Genomic DNA, 21,022 nt, shown 5'->3' on the forward strand with positions numbered 1-21,022 from the left:
AAAGGGGAAGAGGTGAAAAGGAACAAAGGGGGAGAGGAGAAGAGAGGAGAGGAGAAGGTGAGGTAGAGAGTAGGAGGAAAGCGGGAGGAGGAGTGAGTAATATAAGAGGTGGTAGGAGGAGAAGAGGAGGACATAATGTAAGAAAAAGAGAAAGGAGGTCAGGAAAGCATCAGTGTGCATATGTGTCGGTGTGTATGTGGTGCACGCCTGACAAATGTGCACACAATCACAGCTCCGTATCTGTATCGGTTTTTCCAGGTCAAAAGGTCGGGACTTGAGAGAGGAGTGCATCAGTTAAAGGGACAGGTCACCTTTACGGTTATATTTTTTTATGGTCATTATTTCAGATGTTTAATGAAGAAACATTCCAGTCGTACACCATAGTTTTATTCCCACTTACACAACTACAGATGGAGACAGGATCAGTTATAACACCTGGTTTGGCTATTTTGTCCAACTTTCAATTTTGCTGGCCGTCATGGCTGAATAACAGCAGCAGAAGAGCAGAGGGAAAGAGCTGACGCCAGATCAGAGGTCACATTACTGCATTACACACACACACACACACACACACACACACACAGTGCCAGCCAACACCCCAGCTCTCTCTCTGCCTCTTAGCACTCTGTACAACTGAAAATCGATAGACGTCTCTGTGTGTGACAGGAAGAGAGGGAAGAGAGGGAGGAGAGAGATAGAGCGATGACTGAGGGTCGAGGTATCAGCTGAGCAACAGGAGAGACAGAAAAAACTATTTCATGATTTCATAAACTATTGATTCTCTTCTCGCGGTAGCGTTTTGGATGCCAAATATATAAAAGTTAATGAAAAAATACGTCTTTATAACTTCCGGTGTTCTGTCCGATTGCAGCTTTGTTGCCTCTCGTGGCGGCCCACAGTGGGAGGGACCGACGCTGTTGGCACACACGCTTTGTTTTGTCGGAAGTGGGCTACTACATGGAGTAGAGTTGCTTTTCGCGGGGTTTTTCTAGCACAACAGAGTCGAGTTCAACTCTTTTTTCCGTCTCATACCGCCCTTCAATGTTGCTTTTCTGCAATTTGATCATCTTAAATTGTCAGGTTGATGTCTAGGTTTTAATTAGGAAAGTTGGAAATTCGAGCTTTAGGCACAGCTTTTATTTTGACAGCGTCGCCGGGAACTACGACGCCAAGGCTATGTTTTATTTAGAAAAACGAAGAAGTAATTTTTGTAATGAAAAGACACAACAGTTACTTGAGTAAGATTTAATGTGCATTAATTGTGTATGAGTTTAAGTAACGTTTTTCCTACTTATGGAATATTATAGAATACCTACTATTCTTAATATAAATTTTGTTAAACATTAAGTCACATTTCTAAGGGGTAAATCTTATCTGCCTTATATTACAGATATTTTAAAACATTTTTATTTAGTACAAATATACATACAAAATGGCAGCCATAACATCCGCCAAGAAGTTTAACATAAGGTATTAATAAACCCGCACTGCGTATAGACATGGGGGTATTGATGGAAATAGAAGATTAAAAGAGTGAAGCGAGGTTTTAAATAGCCTATATGAGGAGTTCAAGATACACGATAAACTATTCAACATGGACCATCATAAATCTAGATGTATAAAGAAATAAAACCCCATGGTGATACCATTACATAGATAAGAGCCTATTACGCCGTCACGATTTCACAGGAAAAACACAAACATTTGACGTAATTGGAATCGGCCGATAACGTCATCGTTGTCAAACTCTCATGGCAATGAAACGTGTTGCCGGTGCGGGCGAGCTGGAGGCTTTTGTTTTGGTCGCGCAGGAAGCAGCGCCGCGCGGTGTGGAACTTGACATGCGCAGAAGGGGGCGTGTTGCTACCTAGCCTGCTGCTAACTCCGGCTAAAGTTGACTGTACTTTCACTTTGTGACAACCGGGAATGCGCTCCGTAGGATGATCGCGACTTCCTGGAAAACGAAACCACGGAGCTGTCGCGGCTTCTTTAGCGTCTCCTCACGTCGTCTATGTAGTTATTTACCTCACTCCACCAACAATAACAACAACTTTTAGCCGAGAGAGTCCTAAAGTTTAGCCGCTAACCTTCAAACACGCAGGTTTATAGCAGCTAGCGTTAGCGGCTAACCCGCTAGCGGTAGGAGCATGCAAAGTAAAGAGGAAAGTGGGGCAGAAAGATGTATGGACGAATACTTAAAGTCACTCGGTTTACATCGGAAGAAAATAGCCAAAGATGGGTCGTGCTTGTTTCGAGCTGTCGCCGAGCAGGTGAGACACAATGTCCGGTGTAAACTACGACCAATGTCCGTGCCGCCTCTTAAAAGTGATCTGAAGTACGTTTTTAGCAACTAAAAGCTAATGTCAGCGATTCAACTTTGACCAGTCACTTAAAACGTCAAATAAGTCTCCTACTGTCATTGTAATATGTCAATAGATCTAAAGAACTCAAACTCAGGCTTTTGTAATGTAATAGTCAGTTCTATCAGTCTTGGACATGACAACAGTGGGGTCTAGACTGGACATGTCAGTAAATCATGAATGACCTTTGACCCCATGTAGGTGCTGCATTGCCAAAGTCTCCACACTGAAGTTCGAGCCAAGTGTGTGGAGTACCTGAGACAGAACAGAGAGAGCTACGAAGCAGTATGTATTTCTACTGTGTGTGTGTGTGTGTGTGTGTGTGTGTTACATTTCACATTTCACACCCACAGTGACTCACATCAGCACCTTTATCTTAGCTCATTAAACTTGTCTTCCTTGTTCAGTCATGTGACAAACAGCGAGTGAGCTGCAGCTGATGCAGTGAGTCATTGATCATGGAGAGCAAAGTGATCAGGGGATCAAATAGTCAATAAATGATGTAATGGGAAGAAGATGATCTATATGTTTATGCATGCAACTACATCTGTTTCATTGCTGTTTTCATAGACGTAGTAGGGTCACTCTTGAGACATTCTCCAATGTGTTCTCAAAGTAGGTAGATGGATATACTTTGTGTGTGTGTCATCAGTGACATCATACATTATGTCATTAATTACTACGGTGTCATTATGTGGTCACAGGATTAAAGTGTGTAAGTGTGAAGAATCAAATGGTCTCTGTTGTGTTTCAGTTTACTGAAGGTGACTTTGAGGATTACCTGTGTAAGCTTCAGGACCCGCAGGTAAACTACAATCAATCAATCAATATCAGTTGTGTTTTACCTCACGTGATTTATTCTGAATCCAAACCAATAAATGTATGAATGAGTGACGATGATTTAATTTTCATAATCAATGTCAGGGTGTATCCACTTATTGATTTCTGGATGAGTGAGTGACTGTGTTTTGTGTTTTTCAGCAATGGGTGGGAGAGGTGGAGATCAACGCCCTGGCCATTATGTACAAGTAAGAGCTCGCCTCAAACATTGCATAGCGTTGAAAAAGAGATTAGCTCCTAACGAACTCTAGGTGGGATTGCTAGCTGGCGACAACGTTAAATTCTTATCAATCTTTAGTGTTTGACTTCCCGGTGCATCAAACACCCAGTTTACACGAAGCAGCCGGCTGTCAAAGTAGAAAACGCCCCCAAATCGTGGCTATTAGCAAGCATTACTAAGACTCCAGATTTGCCCTCTTAGAAGAAAATCTGGTGTGAATGCAACCACCAGTTAAAGAGAGATCACGTTGCCCTGTGATCTGCTTGCTACTTCCCTCATAAACGTTTTGTACCTGGACGATAGAGACTTCAGGACAATAAAGACCGTTACCCAGATTCTCCACTGGGTGGTGCTGTAGGGCTGGTCGCTGTAATTCCAAGGGGAACAGGACTCCACATCAGCCAGAACGGTTCCTTAGCACCCCGCCCCCCTGCCTGCCCGCCCCACGTAAATAGAGCGTCACAGAGCGACAGAGCTGTAAGCTGCTCTACTTTGGACCAGGCTGACAAGTAAACGTATTGCATGTGATGCCGAGCACTAAAGTACAGCAGGAAATGCCGGAGGTGTGACAGTTCAGATTGTCAGATTCACAAACTAATGAACTTGCAAGGAGTGTAACCCCCTGGTATGTTTTGCAGCCCTAGGTGGCGCTCTAGTTTAAGTAATAATCTATTAATTATATTGTGAAAAGGAAGTCGCCGCTGTCCCACATTCCTGCATATGATCGATGCAGGCCTCACACGGCGACATGATGATGAGGACGATGATGAGTCATTGTGGCCATGCTCTCTGTCATCACTCTCTGTTCCTTTTGCTCTCTTGTTGTCCGCAGGAGGGATTTCCTGATCTTCCAGGAGGCTGGAAAACCAGCCGTCCACATCACAGACAACAACTTCAAGGAAAAGGTGAGGCCGGAGATCTCAGCATCTCGCCATCACGTGTCACCCTGCTGAAGAAGATGCAGGAAAGGACCTCTACAGTTTTCCTTTGCAATGCTTTAGCAGCTAAAAACAAATGCTCTCTATCTCTCTCTCTCTCTTCCTCTGTCTCTCTGTCTCTCTCTCTCTCAGGTGCAGTTGTGTTTTCTGAATGGAAATCACTACGACAGCGTTTATCCCATTGGCCGCTTAAAGTCCGCTGCTGTCTGCCAGTGTGAGTGATTAAAAGTGTGTAGTTCAAGTGGTAACACTGATGCTGCCACACACTCCCAAGTGAACTGTGTGTGTGTGTGTGTGTGTGTGTGTGTGTGTGTGTGTGTGTGTGTGTGTGTGTGTGTGTGTGTGTGTGTGTGTGTGTGTAGCCATCCTGTACGAGGTGCTGTATGAAGGTGTGTTTAAGGTGGACCGGGGCTTGTTGACTATGTGCCAGCGTGTCCCCCGAGCCTCTGACCTGCTGAGCGATGACAACATGGACGCTTGTGCCAGCAGCGACGAGTCCAACGCGGATGCAGATGAGTCGCTGTGGTAGGAAACAGGAAGCCAGACTTCTTACCGCATAGCTGTTTGTTTCCCTGTTTAATCATTGTGTGTGTGTGTGTGTCATACAGGGTGGAGAATGGAACAAGCATCACTGTAAGAAGTAACAGCCAGTCTAACAGGGTAAAACACATGCGCGCACACACACACACATGCTCACACACACACACAAGCCCATTATCATACAGTCTTACATTACCTCTGTGTGTTCCATTATTGTGTTTGTGTGTGTTAGGGCCGTGGCCGTGGCAGGCAGCTGCCTGAGAGAGTGATTCGTTCACTCAATCCCACTCTGTTAAGGAATGTACAGTTCGACGTGTGGCACAAGACCAAGAGAGGTGACACACACACACACACACACACACACACACACACACACACACACACACACACACACAGGCTATAAATGCACACCAAATCAAATCACAGACCTCATAGAGTGACACTCTTAAGACACGCACACACACACACACACACACAGTCAAAGCTATAAAAGCTCTTGATTGATTGATATGTAAAACCACCAAACTGCTGTTTTATTTCTCAAATGTGGCAAATCTTAATCTTGTCTTACGTCGTAGTAGATGCATAAACTGTTGTCTTCATTCTGTATAATACAAACGTATTGATCTGTGAAGTGATTCCTTCTGAATGTGATCATGAGTGAATGATTTGTCCCTCAGCACAACAAATGATGGATTACTGCATCGCTGCAGGGATGCACTACACTGTAGGAGACCGCTGCCAGGTGTGTGTGTGTGTGTCTGTGTGTGTGTGTGTGTGTGTGTGTGTGTCTGTGTGTGTGTGGGGGTGTTCAAGTGTTCAATTCTACATATAATTCAGTTTTCTTGAGTGCATATATTGCCGTGTGTGTGCGCTTATGTGTGTATGAACGTCATCTGTTACAGGTCTGCCTCAGTGGGCGGAGCTACCGTGCAACAATAAAGGAGGTGTCGCCTAGCAACGGCCCGGTGACAGTTTATATAGATGACCTGCACAGGAAGTAGGTTACACTAACCACTCACACACACACACCCCTTTGGTTATGAGCGTGTGAGAAGTTCATAAATGTGTGTGTGTGTGTGTGTGTGTGTTTGCAGGCAGTTGGTCCCTCTGTTGTCTTTGCGTTCTCCTAGTGAAGAGAACAGCTGGAGCACTGTGGTCAGAGAGAAGAAGATCAGCAATGGACAAGGAGGTGATAGGAACACACACTCCCACACACACACACACACACACACACACACACACACACACACACACACAGACCATCTGTACTATGTGAATATTTCAGGAGTCCAACCACAGTTGTCTATAATGCTCTCCTCCCTTTCAGACTGGGAGGAGAGGGGGGGTCGAGGTAGAGGGAGGGGGAAGACCTCTGCTCTCTCCTCTGTTGCCCAGGCGATGACGACACCCCCTGGTGGTCATGTGAAGAAGCAGCACTCTTGGCCCCCACACGTGCTTGCTGAGGAGCAGAGAGTGAAAACCAAGTGTGTACCAAGTTCTCAAGAAGAGTTCATAGATTCTGTGTTGTGTGTTTCCCAAGCAAGGATAAACACGTGTTTATGTGTGTGTGTGTGTGTGTGTCTACAGGAAGCAGATGAGTTTGGTGGAGTCTGGGTCGTTTGGGCTGAAAGAGGCGGAGCGTTTGGCCAAAGAGGAGGAGGAGAAGAACGTGGCCTTGGTGGAGATCCAGCTGAGAGACGAACAAAGCTTCCCCGCACTCGGCGTGAGTTTAACACGACTCACACGTGTCTCACCTCCGTGGTTCTTCTCCTGCCGGCCGTGACGAGGAGCACAGAGCTCCTCCCGGTCAGGTAGAGAGCCAACACAAGGCTCCTGTCTTAACTGCCCCGTGTTTGTGCGCCCTCAGAGCCAGCCTGCAGTCCAGGGTGAAGGAGGGAAGAGGAAGGGAGTAGACAAGCGAAGGTCTCAAAGAAATGTAAAGACGGTGCGTTTATCAGTCTTGTTCGCTCGTTTCATGCATGAGCTCTCAGTCTGTGGTGAAATGAATGTTTCTTCTTTGCTTCAACAGAAGAGTCCGGTTGAAGACCTCCGAGCTCGGTCCCCCTACGATGGCGAGAGACCCAAATCCTCCTCCCCCCCACTTTCAACCACTTTTGCAAATACTACGCTTAGTACTACTGCACAAGCCAGCCCCACACTTCCTGTCCCAAACCCGTCTCCGAAGGCTTCAACATCGAGCCTGACCGCCGCCGCCGCTGTTACTCCAGCGTCTAACACACCTGCTGCTGCTGCTGCTGCTGCTGCCTGCCCTGCCCCAAAAATCAAACCGAATGCCCTGGATTTGACCCCTAATCCCCCTCCCACCTCAGCTGCCCCAACTGCAAAAGCCAGCACCCAGTCCTACGCGTCTGTAACCGGCGGTGCGTCTCCCAGCCTCCCCGTCTCGCCCTCCGCCTCTGTCTTCTGCTTCCTCAACCCTGCCCTCCCTGCCGCTTCCTCTCCACCAATTCCACCCGCCCTCTCTTCCTCTCCCTCCTCCTCCTCCTCTAACCTTCCCGTCTCCTACTCGTCTCCTCTTCCCAGTTCACCCGCCTCCCAATCTCCCACCTTCATCGCCCCCATTGCTCCCTCCCCCGCCGCCGCTCATGGCTTCCCCCTTCTCTTCTCGCACCCCCGTTCCTCCCCGCCTGTCTCCTCCCACGCCCACTCCCCCAGTCCATCGCCTTCCTCTATCATCCATAATGTTCCATCAGCTCCAGGTCCAGGCACCTTGAATGCACCACACACCTTCCAGTCCCAAGCGCAGTCCCAAATCTCTCCATCCCAGACCCAGGCCCAGGCCCAGACCCAGACCCAGACCCAGGCCCAGGCCCAGGCCACTCATCCTCAGGTGGAGAACCAACACCAGGCTGCTTACCTGATCCACAGCCAGACTCAGGCTTCTCTTCCCACGATCCAGACCCAAACTCAGGCCCGGGACTGTGTCTTCAAGAACCAAACCCATACTGCCATGCCTCAAGCAGAGATCCACACCCAGGCTCCCCTGCTCCCCCCGCCCGCCCCCGCTCCATCCCACCTCCCCCTCCCCCTCCAGCACCACCCTCACTCCCACACCGAGGTCGCCTCTCTGCCCCAAACTCTCTCCCAGCCCTCCATCTCCCACTTCCAGTCCCAGGTCTCATCTCAGTCCCATCCTGAGGTGACCCAGGTCCAGCCCCCCTACCCCCACACCTCCCAGGCCGCCCTCCAGTCCTCACCCCCGCTCATCCATCCTCACCTCCACAGCCACCCCGCCCCACCCTTTCTCCAAACAGAGGCCCCAGCTCCTCCTGCTCAGCCCGAGTCGCTCACTCATCCTCCTCACCCCTTCCAGGTGTCCCCTCACCCCCAGTACCATCCTCCTCCTCCTCACCACCCCCACCAGTCTGTCCCAGGAGCTGTGCCATTGCACCAGCTGTCCCAGCTCTACCAGGACCCCCTGTATCCCGGCTTCCCCCTGGAAGAGAAAGGCCAGATGGCCCCCGTCCCGCCCTATTCCTCCCGCAAGTCAGGCGACGACCTGCCTCAAGGTGAGCTAACGTAGCAGAGGGGCAAATGGGAAGTGTCATCGGACAGCACATGCAATATAATACATTAAAACATAAATAATATACTATACCTACAGTAATATAGAGTCATGAGTGTTTTTTCTTCTGTCTCTTCTGCAGATGTGAACATCCTGAGGTTTTTCTTCAACCTGGGTGTGAAGGTAGGATGAGAACATCTGTAACACATGTGTAACACGTGTACTACATGGAAACATTTGTCTTAAAGATTTGTATCCCATTGTGGTGTTTTTATATAACAAACTAGGCGCTTGCATGGTAACTGTCCAGAATTTTATTTTGATGGGCTACAGGAAGTGACGCCCTGTTTATTATTATTAACTTCTACCTTCTTATTGATCATTGGAGTCAGTTGATGTGTTGAGCTGAAGGTGACCTGTGCTTCCTGCTCTCTCTCCCCTCAGGCCTTCACCCACCAGCACTACTGTCCCTACATGTACCTCCTCCCCCTCCTGCAGGCCCACTTCGTGCACCCCAGGCTGCCCTCCCGTTCCCCCTCCCCTATCCACCACTACCCCCCCTCCAACCCCCCCATCAGACACCAGGATATGTACCCGACTCCCCAGAATCCTCCGGGCTCGGCGTCGATGGGGCCCCGGTACGAGCACCACACCAACCTGCAGGCCTCCCCCACTGAGGGGCCTCATCCCAGGGAGCCCACCCTCAACCAGACACGGTACCCCATACCCACACCCCCACCCCACAGGATGGCCGGCTCCTCACTGCCGCCGCCCTGGCAACAGCACCAGGTGCCCCAATTTGGGACTCCCGGCTACCCCGTCGGGTACCCCACCCAATCTCCACTTTACCCTCCGTCTCTGGCCTCGCCTCAGAGCTTCCTATCGGCCGGGGCTCCGGGACACCCCCTGTTACCCTACAACATGCATCACAGCCTCTCCTCCCCTCTGGGATACCAAGCGTCCACCAGCCCAGGGGAGCTCCAGTTGAGCCTGGGGATGACGGAGCAGCTGCAGTCAGCCATAGGAGATCCCACGTCTGGCCAGGGAGCCGGCTGCTCCCCTGCTCTTCTGGAGGGCTCTGCTGCTGCTGCGCACATGGCTAACAGTACAATCAGCGGCACTGCATCAGGGACCCCTGCTGTGTCCAGCGTGGGTACGTAGAGACTCAAGTGCCACAAAAGAGTTGTAATGCATGTGTGTACATACTGCTTCATGCTGAATGCAGGATTTAACAGAGCGATCACTCTTTTGTTCCTCCTCAGTCCTGACCAAGAAGGAGCAGGGAGAGGGTTTGGCCAGACCGCCGCTGCTGCTGGTGGACCCTCCGCTCTACAACAGACCCATAGTATGGAACACACACACACACACATTACAGTCAATACTTGACTGCTTGTTGTTTGGAGTCAATACTTATTTGTATGTAGCATGGCCACTGTATCTTCTTAATGATACTGTATAACAGTGGTGGTTTATAATGGAGGTATATTTAAAGCCTGTTTGTGTCTCTCAGGTCATGTCATGGGTCCAAGAATCTGAGTACAAAGATGCCTCTGTCACCAGCGAGGGCACCGCCCTGTCCAGAGGCAGCAGCGTCCATCATAACCGGGGCAGCCCCGCCAAGGCTTTAGTTCCCGGAGGAGGAGGGGATTGTAGCTCTCAAGGGTTTAGACAAACCATGGCCGTGACGACTCCCCACTCCATCGGCTGCGGCACAGAGGAAGACTGGGACGAATCGGAAGGCTTCAAGGCAACAAACTCCACCCACAGAGGAAGCAGGAGGCCCTACAGAGGCCGCGGCAGAAGCAGCTACAGCAGAGGCAGGGGGCAGAACAGGAGGCGGCCAGGAGGAGAGGAGGGGGCGGGGTTTAGCCACAGTCAGTATAATGCCGGCCATCAGGGGAGGGGCCACGAGAGACACTACTGACCCTCAGCCAATCAGACGAAAGAGTAAGAAAGACACAAGAAGAAGGTGATGTTTGTTTTTCTTCCCCGGGCCAGTTGGCCTTTTGTGCTCTTGTCACTTTGTTCTCTCGTCATCACCTGGACATCTGATTGGCGGCTCTCTCCGGGAGAAGCGTCCAAATTGGCTGTAACGTTTTCTCTGTCATGAAGTAGATTTATCTCATCGAACAAACAAACATGGTGGGTCAGGTGTCTTTATTAGAAATGCCATGTTGTCGCACGTCCACGCTGTGTTCAGAGTTGCTTTGCAAAGTGCGTAAAATTTGCTTGGATTTGTTGGGCGACGTCAAACCTTGCGCTCCTTTTGCAACAACTACATATTTTGCAACTTTAGCGAGTACTTTAGTGTAGCAAGGGCTGGATTATATTTGGATGGAGTTAAGTTTTGCTGATCATAAACAAAGTAACGGTGTGGAGTTTACAGCTTTCTCTCATCTTTGGGTGATGTCGGGTAATATTATCAGAAGCTTCAGATTTCATGACTTTAGCTTCTTGCGTGGGACGGGCGTGTGTGTTAGCATAGGAAATTCAAAGAGCGTTTCCTATGTTTCTATAACAAAGCAGAAAACAAGGGATGTCTGCACTTTCTGCGAGGAAAAAAAGTTGTCGCTGCTGAAAGAGATTTAAAATCTCACATAAATATCTATATGATTTTACAAAACGACAGCAGCCAATCCATATGTGTTGCGTCATTTTTGCTGCTGGTTTCAGACCTCTCTCTCTCTCTTTCTCTCTGTCTCTCCCTTGTGATCACATTTGAACTTTGGTGCCTTACTTTTGCTACGTTTTCTCTTCTCTCTGAGTTTAAGTCACTGCTGTATAGAACAAAGATTTTTGTTTGTGTTGGATTTTTCTAGAACGTTTAATAAATAAAATGTGTTCCACATGGTGGCGCTCTTTCCCTGGCTGTCATTTGATTGATGAGTATCGGCACAACCGTTTTAACTTCCCAATTCCCCAACTTCCTGATTTTGTGTAGCATAGCCTGCATATTTTCCCACAATTTCATTCTGGAATTCTTGTTTATTTTTTTCCAGCAGTGGCCCTTATACTCCTCTGCTTGCTAATGTGACAACTTCTTTCTCAAAGTATTATATACACATTTTATTCTGTAACATTGTGACTTCTTTCTGAAGATATTACAACTTTATTCTCCTAATGTTTCATGTTTTTTCTCAATTTCTTTATATTTGATTTGTTGACTTTATTGTGGATGCAGCCCCGCCCCTCCCCTATCTGCCCTCTTAATTAAGACAGAAACACACCTGTTGACTTTATTGTTGATGCAGCCCTGCCCCTCCCCTATCTGCCCTCTTAATTAAGACAGAAACAAACACACCTGTTGACTTTCACGCTCAGGTGTGTTTCAGTTTGCTCCTGTCGACAAACATCACCAGGATTTCTTTTTGTTTTGATGTGGAAAGACAGGAAGCAAAGGTTTTTGTCAGATTTGAGTGTAGATGCAGCGGATGAAGAAACCAGTCAAAACCGAAAAATGCAGGAAAGAATTCATGATCCGCCTTAAGGTAAGACGGCACACTTTGTCTTCGTTCATTCACAGTTTGTGCACCTTTTAAAAAGTCACATTTCACCACAATTGTATAATTTGTCATACCATAGTTGTTTTACTGTTAAATAAAACATTTACTACCAAAATTATTTTAAGTGGGAGCAGGTGACAAAGGAAACAAAGTTTCACGTTTCAAAATGTGTCACCCATCTGTGTGTAGGCAGACTGAATGACTTCAATTTCTATCAAATCTTAACTGAAAGTGTGCAAACAAACAGAATATAACAATAGGAACAACTAAAGACCTGAAGTCGTAATGTGTGGTTTTGATCTGTTTGGCCCTGGATTTTAAGGTCTAAACAGATGTTAATTTTTCGTTCTTGAGGGAAAAATAGGACGAAAACTCTTATCAAGGTATTGATTTACCCTTATTGGTTGCACTTATTTTGTTAATGGGATGTAATGTTTCCATGGTGACATTAAATCTAAATGGATCATTATGATCAGCCATCATTGGGCAAAAGTTTAATTTTGGTAAAAGGATTAAATTTTACATTTTTAGACGGCTCATATTTTGGCCAAGGAAAGAGATGAAAAGCTAGAATTTCAGACGACACCCACTTTATACTGGTATTCCTTTGTATTACATTTGTCCTTCAAAAACCATGGTTAGAAAGGTAGAATTTCAGGATCAACATCCATGTGGTGCTCGTGTATCCATAGGTATAAGTTTGGACATTACTGGTTTAAACACCAGTGTTACCAAATGTCTTATGTCATTGAACTAGACCATGGTAGACCATGACAGCTAGAAGACAGATGTATGAAAATGATGCAATAACAAAATGATTTCAAGCAGTTTATTCAAAATCCAAGCACTCTCCTAACTTTGAAAACGTTAAAATGAAAGCATTGAAGGATTTCCAGCACTCATAGGAACCTGCTTATTTTAAAGTTGATCTTCTCTAAATAATGTAACAGTGGCTCGTTCTGCTCTGTTCAGGGACATCAGCTACGTCTTTAAAAGAGAAGCAGACACTTTGCTTGGATCAGGTAGCATCTGTTTATTATGTTTGCTGTAAATACACGTGTTAAAATATGCTGTTTAATGTTCCACAACATTGCTGGCTTGTGAACGCAGCCCAGCACGTACGGGCTGATGTGTTTCTGATGATTAACATATCTGATCGCATTTGTTGAACGCCTCTGCATTTATTTATTTATTTTCTCCCCTCATTGATTACATTTCTGGTAGATGTACTGAGTGAAGACTCTGCTTCACTCTTGTGCGCTTCCCCGGACGTTCCCAAGCAGTGAAAGCAGCTCCCCTGCTCAAAGTCAGAGGAAGTCGCAGTTGGTCACGCAGGAAGTCCTCCTAGTCATCCAGGAAGAAATAGTTGCCACTCTTCTTCTGCTCGGTGTCCTGGAAGAGACGAAAGGGCAAAGGTCACGTGAGGCTCTTCACACATTACAACCAGACAATCTCTGACCATTGTGACCTCAATGTCATCAGGTTTCTCTCTGTGTGTGTGTGTGCACCTTGATGGAGTTGAGTTTGTTGATTCTGGGCCTGAAATTGTTTGGATCTCTTCTGAACGTAATCTCCAACAGAGACAAGAACCGGTTCATCCCCGCTAACAGACTCTGAGGACTGAGAGAGAGAGTCAGAGATTACACGCCGATAGAGGGAAAGAGACGTATTGAATAGGAGTATAGAGTTTCTTCCTCACGTGTTAGCTGCCGTGTGCCTCGACGGGATACCGTCGAACACGATGACTCTGTCAGCCAGGTACGTCGCCATGATGAAGTCGTGTTCCACCACGAACGCCGTCTTCTTGGCGTGGAGGATGTACCTGTAACCATGACGGCATAAGTGTTATGTACCACCGCGTTTTAGTATTCTGATAGGAATTTGTTCAATATAATACTACCGCATCACTACACTGCTGATTTCCCAGATGATTTGAAGCCGTTCCTCACCTCTTGATGACCCTGGCAGCCATCAACCTCTGCTCAGAGTCCAGGTAGGCAGACGGCTCGTCGATCAGATAGACGTCGGCCGGTTTGCCCAGACACAGCGTGAGGGCGACTCTCTGCAGCTCTCCACCAGACAGATTCTGGACCTGCGGCACAAATGTATTGATTCGTTGGGTCCAAGCAGGTAAAATGTGATCAGTGCAGAGGCGTCACAGGACGCAGCATGACGTTTCTCTACCAGCCGTTTAACAGAAGACAGAAGCTTCATGGCAACTAACCATCCAGGTGGAGTTACTACAAGTACAAACGTCAAGCACTATGCTGTGTGTGTACGTACATCCTGGTCAATGATGCTGTCCATCTGCATGGGCTTCATGACGTCAGTGATGAACTGAGGGTGTGTATAGGCGTCTCTGATCTTCTCGTGCAGCAAAGCTCTCACGCTGCCCTGCACGCCGAGAGGAGAACACAGGTTTGAATCACGGTATCATTGAAATTCCTAAGTGCATGTAAACGCCAGTGACGAGTTCAAACCTTGAACTTGGGGCTGATGGTCTGAGGCTTGTAGCTGACGTTCAGGATGGGAACGTCGCCTGACAGAGAGAGAGATTAAGTATCTTCAAGAGGTCATTTTGCTACTACAGTACATGAGGAGTTTAGATTGAGCTTATGCCTGAAGATCCAAACAAAAGTTGCTCACCTCCCCCGTCAGGTTTGAGTCCTCCGGCCAACATTCTGATGAAGGTCGTTTTCCCCGTGCCTGTAGAAACACACACACACTTAGCACAGAAGAATGCACACCCATCCTAATGTATGCATGCATGTAGGAATGAACAAACACATCTTACCATTCTCTCCCAGCATCACCATGATCTCAGAGTCGGTGAATTCTCCTCCTCTGATCTCCAGTATGAACTCGCCCATCGTCTTCTTCATTTCAGGATACTAAGCAACCAACAGATAACAGCAGAAGGTCAAAATAAAAATAAAACGTTAAAAAAAAAAATCAATACTGGTGAGATGATGTCATAACCCACAGACCTGGTAGTGCCTGAGTCGCTTCACTTCCTCCTCATTGGCCGTCTCAGCCACCTTGAAGACCAGCGAGGTCTCACGAAACCTGAGGTTCTCTGTGGGAACGTAACCGTCCAGGAAGATGTTGATACCTGCGAGGAAGGACATGGGGAGAGGGTCAAAGGTCAGTGTTTCTGCAAGCGTCCGTCTAGGTAAAGGGCAAAGGGGTTGAGATACGAGACGGACCTTCTCGCACGCTGAAGGGCATGGTGACGACCCCGTAGGCGCTGGGGACGCCGTACAGGCAGCAGATGAAGTCAGACAGGTAGTCCAGCACACTCAGGTCGTGCTCCACCACTATGATGTACCTGGAGTTCAGATATGCAAATCTTAAAATAAATGCTTTTACTCTTGACACAGACGCGGGAACACAATTCAGATTAACAGACGCAACGGCAAAACATGTTGTAAAGCTTTCCGCAGCATCGATTAGTTACTGGATGTGGAACGCAATCAATCAGGAAGAACTGTAAAACATGAGAGACGATCCCTTCAAAGTAAATGCGTTACCTGTCCGGGGTGATGAGCGAGCGGATGGTGATGGCAGCTTTCAGTCTCTGTTTGACATCCAGGTAACTTGACGGCTCATCAAACATAAAACTAAAAACAAAAAGTCAGTTAGGCGAAGGTGAAAGCGACATCCTCATCGTGGGTGAGCGAGGTGTGAGCGGAGCGTTTCCTCACATGTCGGCCCTCTGGATGCAGACGACGGCGCAGGCGAACCTCTGCAGCTCGCCGCCAGAGAGATCCTCCACGTTCCTCTCACGCAGGTGGCTCAGATCTGCCGGGCAACAGAGGAAACGTTCGAGTCATGTCCTGCTTCTTCAGAAATATTGTGTGCAGCAGTTAAGTGTAACATTAAAAACAAAGCTACAAAAATGCAGTACAACTATTCTAATGTGGAGTTTTGAGTATTTCACTGTGATGTCTCAAACACATTGTGTCAGAAATACTCATTCCAAGTGTTATCACTTTTCATGTTTGTTGGGTAAAAAAACTGGCCTATTTTTGTGTGGAAGCTGATGCAAAGATTCAGGAATGTGAGTGTGTGTGTGTGTGTGTGTGTGTGTGTGTGTGTGTGTTACCTAGCTGTTTGCAGACAAGGGTCTGTGAATCTGTGTCATCTTTCCTGGTCAGGATGGACCCTACTGACCCCTGCAGGCAGAGACAGGAGTTACAACCACTGCAGCACTACACTCAACAGTGACTTTGCACAATGAGAGAAAAATATTAATATATAAATACTGTATAATATATAAATCCTTAAATTCTCCATTAAATCACTTTAAGGGTTAATGACTTAAGGGTTATCTGCTGACTTTTTACCTTGACAGTCTTGGGGATCTGGTCAACATACTGTGGCTTGACGATGGCCCGCAGGTCGTCCTCCAGGATTTTGGTAAAGTAGTTTTGCAGCTCTGAGCCTCTAAAGTAGGTCAGGATCTCCTGCCAGTCTGGAGGATTCTGGGAAAAAACAAACAGAGAAAGTTTGAGCCAGCGGTTCCACCCAAACTTTATCTCAGCAGTGCAGCGCAGCCTGATTACGGTCATAACGCGGGACGACACAAACAGCAACGCGGCCACTTGAACACACACTGCAGCATAGGCATGTTCTGGTTTTCATACACACACATAACAGCCCCTCAGTGGGCTTGTGTGTGACTGTAACTTTGGTAACATGAACTTGTCCTCTCAATCTCAAGGAGAGAATTTCACCACCACGCAACACAGCAGAACACATGGGTGCTGTAATAGTGAGTGTGTAACACCTGGAGGACCTTTGTACAGTTGCTGCATCATTATCATCATCATCATCATCATGTTATATGGTTTTGGCACGTGTAAGCAGAGATAGCAGTAGTAATACTCACATCGTACTTGCCCAGGTTGGGTTTCTGTTTTCCAGCCAGGATCTTCAGGGCGGTGGACTTGCCGATCCCGTTGGTTCCCACCAGCCCCAGCACCTCCCCCGGCCTGGGAATGGGCAGCCTGCACGCAGACGTCACACAGCTCAGAATCAACAAACCACTCCGCCACTTTACAGGTCAATATGTGAAAAAACAACAACATGCTGACAGCCAGACGCATACCGGTGCAGTTTGAAGGAGTTGGCGCAGTATCTGTGTGTGGTCTCCTTCTGCAGGTTGCTGGGCAGGTTGACGATGGACAAGGCGCCAAACGGACATTTCTGCAAAAGCGTCACATTGCTGGGTGTTTAACAGACCGACAGCCGAGGTGAATCCGGGCGAAACATGAGGTCAGATACAGCAAACGTGACACGGGCACTTTGCGAGATTCATTGTTACCTTGACGCAGATGCCGCAGCCTATACACAGAGACTCAGAGATCCACGCGATTTTACTCTGAGGCGTCACCTCGATACACAGCTTCCCTGTAGAACAGACGGGTGAAGGACATTCATATAGATGGAAACCATGCTGTTTGGCGCTTCATGCCGACACTCGCATCACCATCTGGTTCCAACTCACCCATGCGGACCACCGGGCAGCTCTTCTTGCACTCCTGACGGCATTTTTTTGGTTTGCATTTGTCGTGGTTGACGATGGCGATCCTGGTGTTTTTATCCGCCATGATGGGTGTGGGCTGAACCGACACAAGCTAGGACCTGCAGAGACACGGAGGGGACCAAATAGAGACTAATGAAGAAGAAGAAGACACACACACACAAGCATTACAGAAGGGTAAGTGCAGGGCAGCCATGATGCGGCGCCCCTGGAGTAGTTTGTGGGGGAGCGGTGCTTTGCTTAATTTGCCAGCTGCAAGTCCACTTTCTTGGTCCATACGGGGACTGGAACCCTGCAGTTCCCAAGTCCCCTATAGGCTGAGCTACTGCCGCCCCATAATAATAGTAATAATATCATTAATGTCTTTCTTTCTCAGTAAGACCACATAAGACCTACATCGGGGTTGAGTCTGAAGACCTAAAGACTCTGTAAATCTTCTTTAGAGCTTTGCTCATTGTGACCGATCCAGGCTCAAAGCCTTTGTGTGGAGAGACTCAAACGTAGACTAGTAAAGGGGGCCGCAAAAGAGATCTTGCTCAAACACCAGAGCTGCACTGGTCCCAGATTCAGACCTGGACTAGAGCCCGCAGACTCTCTCAAAACCTGAACCAGATGTGCGTAAACCACGGATGTGGGTTCGTGAAAGCAGAAAATGGCGATCCAGCAGTCAGCTGGATCCCGTGTTGTGTTCGAGGGGGTCACGTCAGGTTCCACTCACACAGCGCTGGAACTGCGTGGTTGTGCTGCGCAACGCGAGGCCTTTAACTCTTCACCAGCGCCACATTCTAATCACGAAATACATTCAACACAGGCGTATCCGAACCAAAAGCCACAATTAGTATTTAAGCCATTCAACATTCTTACGTCGAAAGGTGGTGCGGCGGCGACGACGGGCGGTGGCGACCAGAGTCAAAGTTTTAATTCCGTCGATTCATGGCTTATTCGTATGCAGAATTCATCATTTGACTCCAAAGAGCGTCAACGTGGGCTTTAACGGGTCCGCGAACGCATCAGTATTTGTTTGCATGTTTACATTTCTTAAATAACGGTGAAGAATTTGGCGTAGTTAAAGAAAACGAGTCAGCTGGAACAGTAACAGCTGCGGTATAATAGCTTCAGAGTATTCAGACGTTCAGCCAACACTGAGCCTACGAGCTCAAACACTATAACCGGACGGTAAACATGAAAAAATGCTCCACTTTATGTGACCACTTTAGCCCTGCTAACAGTTAGCTAACGTTTAGCATCGTTAGCAAAGGCTAGCGGAGGCCCCGCACTTTGACAGCTGGAACGGGACTCGTTTGTATGACCACAAACCCCTCGAAATAACCGCACATTCAGCTCGATGTGTATGTGACTCACCCCTATCCGGCCCCGGGTAGCCACTCGACGAGGAAACAGCACAGAAGCGACGCTCAGAGGCAGATTATTCTTAGTCAAAGTTGTATTTTCCCGCAACGTGTTCCTCTGCTGGGAGCCGGCTGGAAAGATGGCGGGAGGCACGCAGTCAGCATGCGACGAGGGGGCGGGGCTAACCGCTATCGTCACTAACAGCCGCGACGCTTTCCGGCAGAAGTGGGAGATTCGAAGTGGCTAAAAACAAAACGGATTAGAACGCTTTTTGTGTCAAATAACCACACGTCCGGTGCACTGATACAAGGTTTTGGAGACTTTTACAAACTCCTCGTGTAGGTATGATTCACAATTGTCAGCCAGATACCTTTGAAGGGCATTAAATGATCGGCGCTAATGTTAGCCAACCTATAGCTAACCAGAGTGTCGCATAAACTCCGGTAAAAATTGTATTTTGATATTACATTACATTGTAATGTATGTAATGCTTTAAAATAGCGACACAATCCCATTGGGATTCCTTGAAAATTAATACATAACATATTATATAATATAATATGTAAAGTGGAAAGCGCGTTAGTGCCGACTCACAGCTGTTAATGACATTCGATAACAATGTGTAGTCCATCTTCCATAATATCCCGAGTTTCATAAGTGTCAGTTTGTCACCATGTAACTACTTTGAATTCAGTTTGTTTGAATCTATTTGTTGCACTTCATAAGTATATCTCTGCTGAAATGTCTGAATTGTTTTGAATCTGTGTCTTCTGTGTCTTTAGAGATGGCAACCCCGAGTAAAACCCCGCCCGGCGCCGACCCTAAGCAGCTGGAGCGGACCGGGACAGTCCGGGAGATCGGCTCCCAGGCCGTGTGGTCCCTGTCCTCCTGTAAACCCGGTCAGCCCTCAAATGTCTCGTGTGTGTGTGCGCGCATGTGTATTTACTGCCATGGTGCACACACAGCCCTGCATCATTAAAGGCACACCAACCTTTAAAGTCCAGTTTGTTTAGCTGACTCTGTTCTCCCCGTCCAGGTTTTGGAGTGGATCAGCTGAGAGACGATAACCTGGAGACCTACTGGCAGTCTGATGGATCCCAGCCGCACCTGGTCAACATACAGTTTAGGTAACATGGAGTCTCCTGAGCTTTCATGCCAGGAGGAAAACATTCCCTCTCCAGCTGCTGTTTAAACTTTTGCTTGTCTTTTCCAGGAGGAAGACGACAGTGAAGATGCTTTGTATATATGCAGATTATAAATCGGATGAGAGCTACACGCCCAGTAAGATCTCTGTCCGAGTAGGTAACAACTTCCACAACCTACAGGAGATCAGGGTAAGAAGACTTTTGTTTCAGATTGATTATTGCCTGGGAATGGATGATGAAGTTCAACTCCTCTCAGATCTTCATCCTCCTCTCCCTCTTCGTCTCTCTGCAGCAGTTGGAGATGGTGGAGCCCAGTGGCTGGATTCACATCTCCCTGCTAGATCATGTAAGAGAAACACATTCATTTCTCTTCACAGTCTCAAGTCATGTAGCGTACACCAACCTTTGAGCAAGGCACTCTTTACCTCTTCTACCGTCCTTCTCACCAGGCGAACAAGCCCATCCGAACCTTCATGATCCAGATCGCGGTTTTGGCCAACCACCAGAACGGCAGAGACACGCACATGCGGCAGATCAAAGTCTACACGCCTGTGGAGGAGAGCTCCATCAGCAAGTTCCCACGATGCACCACAGTGGACTTTATGATGTACCGCACCATCAGGTGATCCGGACTGGACCCTGGAGGAGGAATGGGGTTTTTTTTGGGGGGGGAGGGAGGGAGCGGGGGACATTTTTGTAAAGTTTCACCATATCTTTCAAAAAGCACTGAGTGAATCTCGCCTTGCGACTGGCCAGTAAACGCTGAATTCTGCTTCGGTGATTTTTTTCTCCTCTGGAGTCGGACACTAAAATGCTGTGTTTTGTATGTTAAAGCCAAACTGCCGTGCCTACAGACTCTGTGAGCTCACCTGGATGTGTCGCAGCATGTTCAATAAATGTTTAAAGTGAAACCATGTGTGGCCGTTTAGTGTTTGTGCCGCAGCGACTGGATGAGTGGAAACGAGGTGAGAAAGAGGAGGTACAGGGCCCTTTGAGATGCCTTCAGGGACCTCTGGAGCTCTTCGAGAGATGTTCAGGGTCCTCCAGGTATG

At 47.7% G+C, this 21,022-nt stretch overlaps 3 protein-coding genes across 5 annotated transcripts; 2 read left to right on the top strand and 1 right to left on the bottom strand.

The window, feature by feature from the left end:
- The first annotated feature begins 1,864 nt into the window (after nucleotides 1-1,864).
- otud4 (OTU deubiquitinase 4) lies at nucleotides 1,865-11,280 on the top strand. Its single transcript, XM_076163097.1, has 20 exons — nucleotides 1,865-2,270; nucleotides 2,562-2,645; nucleotides 3,115-3,165; nucleotides 3,342-3,388; nucleotides 4,253-4,325; nucleotides 4,491-4,572; nucleotides 4,721-4,883; nucleotides 4,967-5,018; nucleotides 5,131-5,233; nucleotides 5,579-5,643; nucleotides 5,804-5,898; nucleotides 5,996-6,090; nucleotides 6,229-6,385; nucleotides 6,489-6,624; nucleotides 6,769-6,846; nucleotides 6,931-8,431; nucleotides 8,570-8,610; nucleotides 8,872-9,580; nucleotides 9,690-9,772; nucleotides 9,938-11,280. The coding sequence occupies exons 1-20, from the start codon at nucleotides 2,148-2,150 to the stop codon at nucleotides 10,349-10,351; spliced, it is 4,152 nt and encodes a 1,383-aa protein (XP_076019212.1). The 5' UTR covers nucleotides 1,865-2,147; the 3' UTR covers nucleotides 10,352-11,280.
- A 1,658-nt stretch (nucleotides 11,281-12,938) lies between these two features.
- Nucleotides 12,939-18,991, bottom strand: abce1 (ATP-binding cassette, sub-family E (OABP), member 1). Its single transcript, XM_076162911.1, has 19 exons — nucleotides 18,838-18,991; nucleotides 17,440-17,576; nucleotides 17,257-17,342; nucleotides 17,041-17,138; nucleotides 16,822-16,939; nucleotides 16,277-16,414; nucleotides 16,036-16,105; nucleotides 15,635-15,731; nucleotides 15,461-15,550; nucleotides 15,137-15,258; nucleotides 14,918-15,042; nucleotides 14,725-14,821; nucleotides 14,577-14,636; nucleotides 14,411-14,469; nucleotides 14,214-14,324; nucleotides 13,880-14,022; nucleotides 13,630-13,752; nucleotides 13,439-13,550; nucleotides 12,939-13,322 (listed from the first exon to the last, which is right to left on the bottom strand). Exons 2-19 carry the CDS (start codon nucleotides 17,540-17,542, stop codon nucleotides 13,275-13,277), a joined length of 1,800 nt encoding a protein of 599 aa, XP_076019026.1. The 5' UTR covers nucleotides 17,543-17,576; nucleotides 18,838-18,991; the 3' UTR covers nucleotides 12,939-13,274.
- Nucleotides 18,406-20,872, top strand: anapc10 (anaphase promoting complex subunit 10). Of its 3 annotated transcripts, none has more exons than XM_076162919.1 (6): nucleotides 18,406-18,472; nucleotides 19,608-19,724; nucleotides 19,862-19,952; nucleotides 20,039-20,159; nucleotides 20,263-20,316; nucleotides 20,420-20,872. In XM_076162919.1, the coding sequence occupies exons 2-6, from the start codon at nucleotides 19,610-19,612 to the stop codon at nucleotides 20,594-20,596; spliced, it is 558 nt and encodes a 185-aa protein (XP_076019034.1). In that variant the 5' UTR covers nucleotides 18,406-18,472; nucleotides 19,608-19,609; the 3' UTR covers nucleotides 20,597-20,872. The 3 variants fall into 3 exon arrangements, with proteins under 3 accessions (XP_076019034.1, XP_076019033.1, XP_076019032.1); XM_076162918.1 differs by lacking the exon at nucleotides 18,406-18,472 and adding an exon at nucleotides 19,039-19,167; XM_076162917.1 differs by lacking the exon at nucleotides 18,406-18,472 and adding an exon at nucleotides 19,039-19,163.
- The last annotated feature ends 150 nt before the right edge of the window (nucleotides 20,873-21,022 follow it).

Source organism: Genypterus blacodes, unplaced genomic scaffold, assembly GCF_046128005.1.
Source record: "Genypterus blacodes isolate CSIRO-AG114 ecotype Tasmania unplaced genomic scaffold, CSIRO-AGI_Gbla_v1 ptg000129l_1, whole genome shotgun sequence".
In the NCBI taxonomy this organism is placed as follows: domain Eukaryota; kingdom Metazoa; phylum Chordata; class Actinopteri; order Ophidiiformes; family Ophidiidae; genus Genypterus; species Genypterus blacodes.